This window comes from Nerophis ophidion, linkage group LG16 (genome assembly GCF_033978795.1).
Source record: "Nerophis ophidion isolate RoL-2023_Sa linkage group LG16, RoL_Noph_v1.0, whole genome shotgun sequence".
Lineage (NCBI taxonomy): Eukaryota > Metazoa > Chordata > Actinopteri > Syngnathiformes > Syngnathidae > Nerophis > Nerophis ophidion.
Window position 1 is genome coordinate 50,046,247 of NC_084626.1, and position 12,642 is coordinate 50,058,888.

Below are 12,642 nucleotides of genomic sequence, written 5' to 3' on the forward strand. Positions count from 1 at the left end.
CCAAAAATATGTTTTAATTAATGTTTACTTAGCCTTTTAAACTGTTTTATAATTGAAGTGTATTTTTGAAATGTAACTGCCCCTTTTTATGTTCTTTGGGTCCTGACATGAAAACCGTCAGAATCCCCGGACACCTAAATGCGCGCGCATTCACAATACGTCATCAATGTTTACAAACAGTAAATGTTTTGAAACAGCGCCCTCTGCCGACTAAAACCGCATACTTAAAAAAAAAACCGAACTGCTTTTAAAAGGTTTGCCAGCACTGCATTTGAGTTTCCCCACACAATTACATGAATGATGTGATCTTTTCTGCCTGAAACATGAGATTGAAGCACAATTTTAACTGCATAAATGCATATTTATTGTTGTTATTCATATATTCTTGGAGATGAATAAGTAAGTAATACATATCAAATCATAGCTCAGTCTGGTGTGAGTTGTATGGGTGGTTTTATCTTCATTAGTTATATTAGTATTCATATTTAATATATTTTGGGTTTTGTATTGTTTTCGGCCCTTACTTGGGTCTCTTAGTCTTTAATGTTGAGCAAGTCAGAGATCATGTCAATCAAAGAAGACCAACTTCAAACAGAAGCTTTGTTTACACATGCAGCGAGTGGGCGGGACTTCCCTTTTTTTTGACCGGCTTTTCATTGGCTCAGGCTATCAGACGCATGCGCACTACACCAGGAAGCATCCAGAATGGCTAACTGACGTCTCGACAGTCTGACAATCCTCCTAAAAAAGTGAGTTTCCCCACACTTTTCTAACTTATCTGGAAATACTGAAATAGATCAAATATATTCAAATGATTCTAAAAGATGTGAAATAGTGGCGGAGTAAGCTGACGCCGTTCGGCCTTGGTGTTGTTAAGCGTTGATGTTCCAGCTTGACGTTGCCTCACAGTTGAAGAAGTGCGCAGTCATGAAAACATTTGTTTTGTCTTCCAAAAAGGCCAGCAAACTACAACAATTCACTTTGTTTTTCCCCCACTTGGAAATGTTTTAAGTGCGCGGGTTTAGTGGGGTGTGATTTTGTGTAGGTTAGTCCAGGAGGTGTGGTGTAACTGAGCATGCGCGTACATGAGTGCTGGTGGTGTTGCTTGAATTCACCCTGAAAGCTGTTTCTCTGGGGAAAGTCATTTAAATCTACTTTATGTTTGGTTTTATTTTATTTTGTATCTTGCAATTTTGCAGATGATGTATAATCATACTTTCCAACCTTGAGACCTCAGAATTAAGGACATATTCAAAAGGCCCGCTGGGTGTGTGTGTGTGTGTGTGTGTGTGTGTGTGTGTGTGTGTGTGTGTGTGTGTGTGTGTATATATATATATACATATATATATATATATATATGTGTGTGTATATATAAATAGCTGTAATTCACTGAAATGTACGTATTTATTTTATATATATAATTTCAGGTATCTAAATACTTGAATTTATTATATATTTGTTATTATATATATATAAGATAAATACTTGAATTTCTGTGGATTACAGCTATATATATATATTTACATTATAAAGCAATGTTTTATAATATACATATATATATATACATATACATTATTAAGCAATGTTTCGAGATTCAAATATGATTTTATTAATATACTGTATATAAATATACATATATAAAAAATTAAATTCAAGTATTTATTATATATTTGTATATATAAAATAAATATTTGAATTTATTATATATATATATATATATATAGTTACATTATTAAGCAATGTTTTATAATATATATATACATTATTAAGCAATGTTTCGAGATTCAAGTATTATTTTATTAATATACTGTATAGATAGATATATATATATAATATATGACCCAGCAACACTCAGAACTGCAATAAACAGAGCAATTGAGAGGAGACACAAACACCACACAGAACAAACCAAAAGTAGTGAAACAAAAATGAATATTATCAACAACAGTATCGATATTAGTTATAATTTCAGCATAGCCGTGATTAAAAATCCCTCATTGACATTATCATTAGACATTGATAAAAATAATAAAAAAGAACAATAGTGTCACAGTGGCTTACACTTGCATGGCATCTCATAAGCTTGACAACACACTGTGTCCAATGTTTTCACAAAGATAAAATAAGTCATATTTTTGGTTCCTTTAATAGTTAAAAAAAAATTACATTATTGCAATCAGTTGATTAAACATTGTCCTTTACAATTATAAAAGCTTTTTAAAAAGAATCTACTACTCTGCTAGCATGTCAGCAGACTGGGGAAGATCCTGCTGAAATCTATGTATTGAATGAATACACAATCCTTTTGAATCGGAAAAATATCGTTTTTGAACGGAGAATCGTATCGAATCGAATCAAAAAAATCGATATATTATGGAATCGTGACCCCAAGAATCGATATTGAATCGAATCGTGGGACACCCAAAGATTCACAGCCCGAGTAGAAACAGTCTCCATGCCTAAGTTCTTGATTTGATAAACTGGGCCAAGTTATTAGGACACCTGATTCTCATCATTTGGATGGGTGGCCAAAGACTTTTGGCAATATGGTGTATATACTGGGGATTAGTCCAAAGTGTGTACATAAGAGATTAGTTCAAAGAAAAACAAGTCTGTCCAGAATGCTTGTATTGTGTCTGACTGTTTTTTTTTTTTTTTACAGAAATTACTCTTATTTCATTTTAAATTCAAGTACCTAATTCAGACTCGACCTATTTTGCATTGAAAGGATGTGTGTTCTTCTGCGCTATGTCCATATATTTCATTGTGTGCACATTGCTGTATTCCACTAATAGTTTTACAAATGTATTTACTAACTATTGTATTTTATATAAACAGCTTATGAAAGCTTTACTTTATTTTAGGGCTGGGCGATATATGGAATATACTCGTTATATCGGTTTGTCTCTGTGCGATATGGAAAAGGACTATATGGTGATTTAGGAGTATTTTGTTGTCACGCAGTTGCTTTTAGCTGCGGGCATTAAACTACAGGCTCTTCTCACTCTTTCTTGTCTCTGCTTCTCACAGAGACAGAAAACAAGCGCACCTTCTTACAAACGTCACATACTGTCGCGCGTGCAACGTCATACGCCCTCGCCGAGCAGAGAAGTAGCGGCACGGGTAACGTTAGCTGTGATGCTAGCGGAGCGGTGCGAGTGGTAATACGAGAGAAAGAAGGTGCGAATCTGGTAACAAATGGAGGAATAACTTAATTCCCAAAACAGCAGGGAGTACATTGCGGGAAATGGATGACAAAGTTGTCAGTACAGAGAAAGCAGAAGAAGCCAAGATAAAGGTCATGCATCCCAATCTTGGAGCTAGACCGGGAGGTTCACATTTTCTGAGAAAACGACTTCAGAAAGGGCTAAAGTATTTTGATTCTGGCGATTACATGTATATACATGTGTATGTATATGTATATATATATATATACACACACAAAACAAGCAAAAAAATATATAATATGTGTGTGTAGGTATGTACATATGTATATTATGTGTGATTTGTATGTGTATATATGTTTATACATGTATATATGTATGTATATACATTTATATGTATGTGTGTATATGTATATGTATATGTATATATATATATATATATATATATATATATATATATATATATATATATATATATATATATATATACACACACACACACAAAACAAGCAAAAAGTTCAATTTAAATCAGAATTAGTTTGTAAATCAAGCAAATAATTGCAACAAATACATGGCAACTATATAAAAAATATATTAAATATAAATATGTGAATGTGAGTGTGAATGTTGTCTGTCTATCTGTGTTGGCCCTGCGATGAGGTGGCGACTTGTCCAGGGTGTACCCCGCCTTCCGCCCGATTGTAGCTGAGATAGGCGCCACCGACCCCGAAAGGGAATAAGCGGTAGAAAATGGATGGATGGATGGATTACAACATGGCCAAGGCCAAAATGAAGAATAAACACTTGCCATCAGCCCCAACAGAGAAGGCTCAGATCACAGGTGGTCACATCCCGACACATCAGGACCTGCCTCAGAGAAAGACCTCTATTGCGACAAGCAAACTGGCTGAGAGATGAGTATTTTTGTAGCTTTATTATAGCTCGGTATAGCTCATTTGGTAGAGCGGCCGTGCCAGCAACTTGATGGTTCCAGGTTCGTTTCCCGCTTTGGCCATCCTAGTCACTGCCATTGTGTCCTTGGGCAAGACACTTTACCCACCTGCTCCCAGTGCCACCCACACTGGTTTAAATGGGACTTCGATATTGGGTGTCACTATGTAAAGCGCTTTGAGTCACTAGAGAAAAGCGCTATATAGAAATATAATTCACAAAAAAATTCACATTGTATGGCGGTGTTTTGGGTTCAAGCGGGAAGATGTTGAACAGACAACCGTAATATGTCAAGTATGCGGCAAAAGAGTTGCTACAAAAAGTAGCAGCACTGCTATTGTGTAGCATCATTTGGAAAGTCACCCGCTAGAAAATGAGGAGTGCGTGAAATTCTGCATGTCAACATCTTGGTCGGTTCCACACTCACAAAATGCCCAAGCAACCATTTCCACATCAACACCGAATGAAAAAAATAGTCAACAACAGAAAGAAGATAACGTCCGCAGGAACCTACCACATAGTGAAGGACATACACTATTTGATTTCAATCAATCATCAATCAATGTTTATTTATATAGCCCCAAATCACAAATGTCTCAAAGGACTGCACAAATCATTACGACTACAACATCCTCGGAAGAACCCACAAAAGGGCAAGGAAAACTCACACCCAGTGGGCAGGGAGAATTCACATCCAGTGGGACGCCAGTGACAATGCTGACTATGAGAAACCTTGGAGAGGACCTCAGATGTGGGCAACCCCCCACCCCTCTAGGGGACCGAAAGCAATGGATGTCGAGCGGGTCTAACATGATACTGTGAAAGTTCAATCCATAGTGGCTCCAACACACTCGCGAGAGTTCAGTTCAAAGCGGATCCAAGACAGCAGCGAGAGTCCCGTCCACAGGAAACCATCTCAAGCGGAGGCGGCTCAGCAGCGTAGAGATGTCCCCAACCGATACACAGGCAAGCGGTCCATCCTGGGTCCCGACGAGCGGTCCATCCTGGGTCTCGACTCTGGACAGTCAGTACTTCATCCATGGTCATCGGACCGGACCCCCTCCACAAGGGAGGGGGGGACATAGGAGAAAGAAAAGAAGCGGCAGATCAACTGGTCTAAAAAGGAGGTCTATTTAAAGGCTAGAGTATACAGATGAGTTTTAAGATGAGACTTAAATGCTTCTACTGAGGTGGCATCTCGAACTGTTACCGGGAGGGCATTCCAGAGTACTGGAGCCCGAACGGAAAACGCTCTATAGCCCGCAGACTTTTTTTGAGCTCTAGGAATCACTAATAAGCCGGAGTCTTTTGAACGCAGATTTCTTGCCGGGACATATGGTACAATACAATCGGCAAGATAGGATGGAGCTAGACCGTGTAGTATTTTATACGTAAGTAGTAAAACCTTAAAGTCACATCTTAAGTGCACAGGAAGCCAGTGCAGGTCAGCCAGTACAGGTATATATGTATGTATATATGTATATAAAGGTATATACAGTACAGGCGTAATGTGATCAAACTTTCTTGTTCTTGTCAAAAGTCTAGCAGCCGCATTTTGTACCAACTGTAATCTTTTAATGCTAGACATGGGGAGACCCGAAAATAATACGTTACAGTAATCGAGACGAGACGTAACAAACGCATGGATAATGATCTCGGCGTCTTTAGTGGACAAAATGGAGCGAATTTTAGCGATATTACGGAGATGATGATCATCAATCTTCACCAAGACGTCACTTAAATGACATTCACGGTACCGGAGGGTCTTGTGAGATGACGCTGGCTGCTGCAAGATCATTATTATTAAAATATGACCGAGAGGAAGGCGAGAAACACTTTTTATTTCAACAGACTCTCGTGCCCTACCTTCCGTCAAAACTCTAAAGGCCGACTGCACATTTCCTATCTTCACAATAAAAGCCCTGCTTCATGCTGCCTGCGCTAACTAAATACAGAGTCTGGGAAAACTGGCGTGCACAAGCGATCCCTCAGAAAGCTGGCGTGCACATCACTTGTGCACGCCAGCTTTCCGAGACTCTTATTTTGTTAGCGCAGGCAGCATGAAGCAGGGCTTTTATTGTGAAGATAGGAAATGTGCAGTCGGCCTTTAGAGTTTTGACGGAAGGGACGGCGCGAAAGTCTGTTGAAATAAAAAGTGTTTCTCGCCTTCCTCTCTGTCATTTTTTCATAATAATGAACTGGCAGCAGCCAGCGTCATCTCACAAGACCCTCGGGTGCCGTGAATGTCAATCAAGCAAGCTACGGAATTTGCCGCCAATGTTTTTCTTGTAAAGTGTATGGAAGCTGGATGAATTAGATGCCAAAAACCAACCCCTTTCATGTGGTATTGTACAGAAAGGACAACTTTTTTTCTCCTCCATTTGAAAATGTGGGCGTTATCATCATTACTGTCTGATTCCAATCAATGCAAGTCATCAGAATCAGGTAATACACCAACTTATATTCTTGTCTTTGTGAAAGAAAGACATCTATATGTGTTACACATGCTTGTATTATCATTAAACACATTTAACTTGTTTACAAAAATGTCTCTTTCATAAATAAATAAATATAAATGATATATATAAATGAGGTAGATCCCCTCGAGTTGGTCAATTGAAAAGTAGCTCTCCTGCAGAAAAAGTGTGGGCGCCCCTGTTGTAGAACATGACACCTGATCCTTCATTTTGGATTGCCAGGAGAGCCGTGGTCAGGCCTAGAAACAGACCCACTGACCGCTCAGTTGTGCGTTGGACCTTTTTGAATAGCCAGTCCTAGCCTTTCAGAAACTACTGGAGTGGCAGAAGTATGAACTGGACTGTGGTCAATAAACTGTGCAACACAGAAAGTGCTAGGGCTCGCTCACAGATCGCTCAGGATGGACCAGCGATGTGACCACAGACTACACATCAAATGTGGCTCATTTGTGACAGGAAGGCAATATTTAAGTCCTAAGTATGGAGCGACACGGATGATGAGGAGATGATGAGGAGCAAACATGGCCATAACCCCACTGATGAACTAGGAAACTACCTGCCTCAGGGTGTCATGGCACATGGCGTGGTATGGCAGAGGGAAGGTCAAGGGATGGCCGCCTGGTTGGGATGGGACATTTGCACCCTTCACTGTGGGTAAGACTTTTGTGATGCTGTGTGGAAGATTGACTTATTGTGTGTTTTAGCATGTTGAATATGGAGGACCAAGATGTAGGGTCTGTTTAACAAGCGTTGACTGTGGGCTTCATAGTCATGTACTATACGTCCTAGGACTGGTACTTGCAATGTTTGCTATTTTCTTGAAGGCAAAATTAACAGAATCACTTCATATTTTTTTTTAACAATATTGTATCAGTAGAAGAATTTTAAATGTTCTGAACTCCTGTTTCAATGCCAAACAAGCTTTGATCTTTGGATTCCACTGTGTTCTTCATAGTCATGTGATATACGTCCTAGGACTGGTACTTGCAATGTTTGCTATTTTCTTAAATGCCATCCATCATCTTCCGCTTATCCGAGGTTGGGTCGCGGGGGCAGCAGCCTAAGCAGGAAAGCCCAGACTTCCCTCTCTCCAGCCACTTCGTCTAGCTCTTCCCGGGGGATCCCGAGGCGTTCCCAGGCCAGCCGGGAGACATAGTCTTCCCAACGTGTCCTGGGTCTTCCCCGTGGCCTCCTACCAGCTGGACGTGCCCTAAACACCTCCCTAGGGAGGCGTTCGGGTGGCATCCTGACCAGATGCCCGAACCACCTCATCTGGCTCCTCTCCATGTGGAGGAGCAGCGGCTTTACTTTGAGTTCCTCCCGGATGGCAGAGCTTCTCACCCTATCTCTAAGGGGAGAGACCCAAACTCATTTCGGCCGCTTGTACCCGTGATCTTATCCTTTCGGTCATGACCCAAAGCTCATGACCATAGGTGAGGATGGGAACGTAGATCGACCGGTAAATTGAGAGCTTTGCCTTCCGGCTCAGCTCCTTCTTCACCACAACGGATCGGTACAACGTCCGCATTACTGAAGACGCCGCACCGATCCGCCTGTCGATCTCACGATCCACTCTTCCCCCACTCGTGAACAAGACTCCTAGGTACTTGAACTCCTCCACTTGGGGCAGGGTCTCCTCCCCAACCCGGAGATGGCACTCCACCCTTTTCCGGGCGAGAACCATGGACTCGGACTTGGAGGTGCTGATTCTCATTCCGGTCGCTTCACACTCGGCTGCGAACCGATCCAGCGAGAGCTGAAGATCCCGGCCAGATGAAGCCATCAGGACCACATCATCTGCCAAAAGCAGAGACCTAATCCCGTGGCCACCAAACCGGATCCCCTCAACGCCTTGACTGCGCCTAGAAATTCGGTTGGTCCGATGGTAGTGAAACAACATCGAAATACTACAGTCAATCACAGATCTTTTCTTAAATGATAAATGGGTTGTACTTGTGTAGCGCTTTTCTACCTTCAAGGTACTCAAAGCGCTTTGACGCTACTTCCACATTTACCCATTCACACACTGATTGAGGGAGCTGCCATGCAAGGCGCTAACCAGCCCCCATCAGGAGCAAGGGTGAAGTGTCTTGCTCAGGGCACAACGGATGTGACGAGGTTGGTACTAGGTGGGGATTGAACCAGGGAGCCTCGGGTTGCGCACGGCCACTCTACCACTGCGCTAACGAAATCACTTGATATTTTTTTTTAACAATATTGTGGTATCAGTAAAATAACTTAAAATGTTCTGAACTCCTGTTTCAATGCCCAACAAGCATTGACTGTTGGATTCCACTGTGTTCTTCATAGTCATGTACTATACTTCCTAGGACTGGTACTTGCAAAGTTTGCTTTGTACTTGAAAACAGAATGACTTCATATATTTTTTAACAATATTGTCGTATCAGTAAAATAATTTAAAATGTTCTGAACTCCTGTTTTAATGCCAAACAAGCTGTTGGATTCCACTGTGTTCTTCATAGTCATGTACTATATGTCCTAGGACTGGTACTTGCAATGTTTGCTTTGTTCTTGAAAACGGAATCACTTCATATTTATTTTAACAATATTGTTGTATCAGTAAAATAATTTAAAATGTTCTGAACTCCTGTTTTAATGCCAAACAAGCTGTTGGATTCCACTGTGATCTTCATAGTCTTGTACTATACGTCCTAGGACTGGTACTTGCAATGTTTGCTTTGTTCTTGAAAACGGAATCACTTCATATTTATTTTAACAATATTGTTGTATCAGTAAAATAATTTAAAATGTTCTGAACTCCTGTTTTAATGCCAAACAAGCTGTTGGATTCCACTGTGGTCTTCATAGTCATGTACTATATGTCCTAGGACTGGTACTTGCAATGTTTGCTTTGGTCTTGAAAACGGATCAGGTTGTTTTTTTTTCCTGCAGACCACAAATTAGTCTGCTAATGGTGCAATCCGTTTACAAACCCCAAAAGCAGTGAAGTTGTCACGTTGTGTAAATGCTAAATAAAAAGAGAATACAATGATTTGCAAATCCTTTTCAATTTATATTTAATTGACTAGACTGCAAAGACAAGATATTTTATGTTCCAGCTGAGAAACATATATTTTTTTGGAAATAATCCTAAACTTAGAATCTAATGCTATTTTTTACCAGTGTGTTACATGGCCTTTCCTTTTAACAACACTCAGTAAAGGTTTGGGAACTGTGGAGACACATTTTTGAAGTGGAATTCTTTCCCGTTTTTACTTGATGTACAGCTTAAGTTGTTCAACAGTCTCCTGCCTCATATTTTAGCCTGCACACATTTTCAATGTCTGGACTACAGGCAGGCCAGTCTAGTACCCGACTCTTTAAATACGAAGCCACGCTGTTGTAACACGTGGCTTGGCATTGTCTTGCTGAAATAAGCAGGGGCGTCCATGTTAACGTTGCTTGTATGGCAACATATGTTGCTCCAAAAGCTGTATGTACCTTTCAGCATTAATGGTGCCTTCACAGATGTGTAAGTTACCCATGCCTTGGGCACTAATTCACCCCCATACCATCACACATGCTGCCTTTTACACTTTGCGCCTAGAACAATCCGGGTGGTTCTGTTCCTCTTTGGTCCGGAGGACACGACGTCCACAGTTTTCAAAAAGAATTTGAAAAGTGGACCCATCAGACCACAGAACACTTCCCCACTTTACATCAGTCCATCTTAGACGAGCTCGGGCCCACCAAAGCGTTTCTGGGTGTTGTTGATAAATGGCTTTGGCTTTGCATAGTAGAGTTTTAACTTAGACTTACAGATGTAGCAACCAACTGTAGTTACTGACCGTGAGTTGTTCCTCTGCCCATGTGGTGATATACTTTACACACTGATGTCGCTTTTTAAGGTCTTTTAATGTCTTTAATGTCCTACTCAGTGCCTAGTGGTTAGAGTGTCCTCCCTGAGATCGGTAGGTTGGGAGTTCAAACCCGGCCGAGTCATACCAAAGACTATAAAAAAAATGGCAAACCCGGCCGAGTCATACCAAAGACTATAAAAAAAATGGCACCCATTGCCTCCCTGTTTGGCACTCAGCATCAAGAGTTGGAATTGGGGGTTAAATCACCATAAATGATTCCCGGGCGCGGCACCGCTGTTGCCTACTGCTCCCCTCACTTCCCATGGGGTGATCAAGGGTGATGGGTTAAATGCAGAGGACACATTTCACCACACCTAGTGTGTGTGTGACAATCATTGGTACTTTACTTTAACTTTGTGTTTTTTGATGTTTCCCTCTTACACACATGCTTATGTGTGCTATGGCATAATGTTTTTTTCTTATTTGGCCCAGGCTTTGACTGAATATTTTCCCTCCCCACGCCCTCCCCAGCGTTTAACTGTTCCTCATCTTTTTGGTAAGTGGCGCCAGAAGTTGGCAGACCCGTCAGCGATCCTGTTCTGTCTCCCTGTATGTCTGTCTGCTCTTGAATGGGATTGTGCTGAAATTCTTAATTCCCCCTCTGGGATTATTAAAATATTTCTGATTTTGATGCAGTAGCACCTGAGGGATCAAAGGTCACAGGCTTTGCTGCTTACCTGCAGTGATTTATCCAGACTCTCTGAATCTTTTGATGATATCACGGAGCGTAAATGGTGAAATCCCCAAATTCCATGCTATAGCTGCTTGAGAAATATTGTGCTTAAAAAATGTGTTTAGGCATTTGTTGACAAAGTGGTGACCCTCGCCCCGTCCTTGTTTGTGAACGACTGAGCATTTCATGGAAGTGAAGTGAATTGTGTGAAGTGAATTATATTTATATAGCGCTTTTCTCTAGTGACTCAAAGCGCATTACATAGTGAAACCCAATATCTAAGTTACATTTAAACCAGTGTGGGTGGCACTGGGAGCAGGTGGGTAAAGTGTCTTGCCCAAGGACTAGGATGGCGGAAGCGGGAATCGAACCTGTAACCCTCAAGTTGCTGGCACAGCCGCTCTACCAACCGAGCTATGCTGCTTTTTACCCAATCATGGCACCCACCATTCCTCAACTTTCTCACTTTTTTTTGCCACTTGTGCCAGCTTTTTAGACACATGTTGCCGGCATCAAATTCCAAATGCACTAATTTTTGCAAAAACTAACAAAGTTTACCAGTGTGAACATGAAATATCTTGTCTTTGCAGTCTATTCAATTGATTATAAGTTGAAAAGGATTTGCAAATCATTGTACCGTATTTCCTTGAATTGCTGCAGGGTATATAGTATGCGCCTGCCTAGAATTACTGCCGGGTCAAACTCGTCACGTCACGAGTGACACTTCACCTGTCATCATTTTCAAAATGGAGGAGGCTGATTTCAATCATTTGAAATCGCATAAAGGGAAGAAGATTAAGAGCTATTCAGTAGGATTTAAGGTCCAAGCTATTGAATATGCTAAAAAGAACATTAAGCAGCTATGTTTTATTAATATACCGTAGCTGCGTGTGTCAAATATGAGTCATTAAATGACTCCCGCCTTCTGATGGTAGAGGGCGCTAGTGAGCCTTCTTGCGACTACTTGGCTGCAGAAGAAGTGACAACAAGCAGCAAGAGTGTGCAGCAATCGTTTTTCTATTTCCTCTCGCTTGCACGGTGGAAGAGGGGTTTGTGCGTCTGCCTCACAGTACGAAGTTCCTGCAGGCCTGGGTTCAAATCCAGGCTCGGGATCTTTCTGTGTGGAGTTTGCATGTTCTCCCCGTGAATGCGTGGGTTCCCTCCTTCCTCCCACTTCCAAAGACATGCACCTGGGGATAGGCCCCTCCCACCTCCAAAGACATGCACCTGGGGATAGGCCCCTCCCACCTCCAAAGACATGCACCTGGGGATAGGCTCCTCCCACTTCCAAAGACATGCACCTGGGGATAGGCCCCTCCCACCTCCAAAGACATGCACCTGGGGATAGGCCCCTCCCTCTTCCAAAGACATGCACCTGGGGATAGGCCCCTCCCACCTCCAAAGACATGCACCTGGGGATAGGCCCCTCCCACCTCCAAAGACATGCACCTGGGGATAGGCTCCTCCCACCCCCAAAGACATGCACCTGGGGATAG

At 41.6% G+C, this 12,642-nt stretch overlaps 2 protein-coding genes across 4 annotated transcripts in view; both read left to right on the forward strand.

The window, feature by feature from the left end:
* zgc:123305 overlaps window positions 1-12,642 on the forward strand; it is a 92,117-nt gene that overhangs the window by 19,009 nt on the left and 60,466 nt on the right. For 2 of the 3 annotated variants that reach the window (XM_061875417.1, XM_061875419.1), the window contains exon 1: window positions 660-749. The exons of the other annotated variant lie outside the window; for it this stretch is intronic. The gene's annotated coding sequence lies outside the window, so the exon portion shown is untranslated. Of the gene's footprint in view, window positions 1-659; window positions 750-12,642 lie in introns of those variants that run through there. 3 annotated transcript variants of the gene reach the window in all.
* Window positions 2,123-5,197, forward strand: LOC133535701 (cAMP-regulated phosphoprotein 19-like). The gene is made up of 2 exons (XM_061875645.1): window positions 2,123-3,394; window positions 3,936-5,197. Exons 1-2 carry the CDS (start codon window positions 3,248-3,250, stop codon window positions 4,080-4,082), a joined length of 294 nt encoding a protein of 97 aa, XP_061731629.1. The 5' UTR covers window positions 2,123-3,247; the 3' UTR covers window positions 4,083-5,197.

Excerpts from the sequence above, each read along its gene's own strand:
- LOC133535701 (XM_061875645.1), top strand. The coding sequence starts at position 3,248 with ATGGATGACAAAGTTGTCAGTACAGAGAAAGCAGAAGAAGCCAAGATA. Across the intron at positions 3,395-3,935 it reads ATTTTGATTCTGGCGATTAC|AACATGGCCAAGGCCAAAAT; the intron begins ATGTATATACAT and ends TGGATGGATTAC.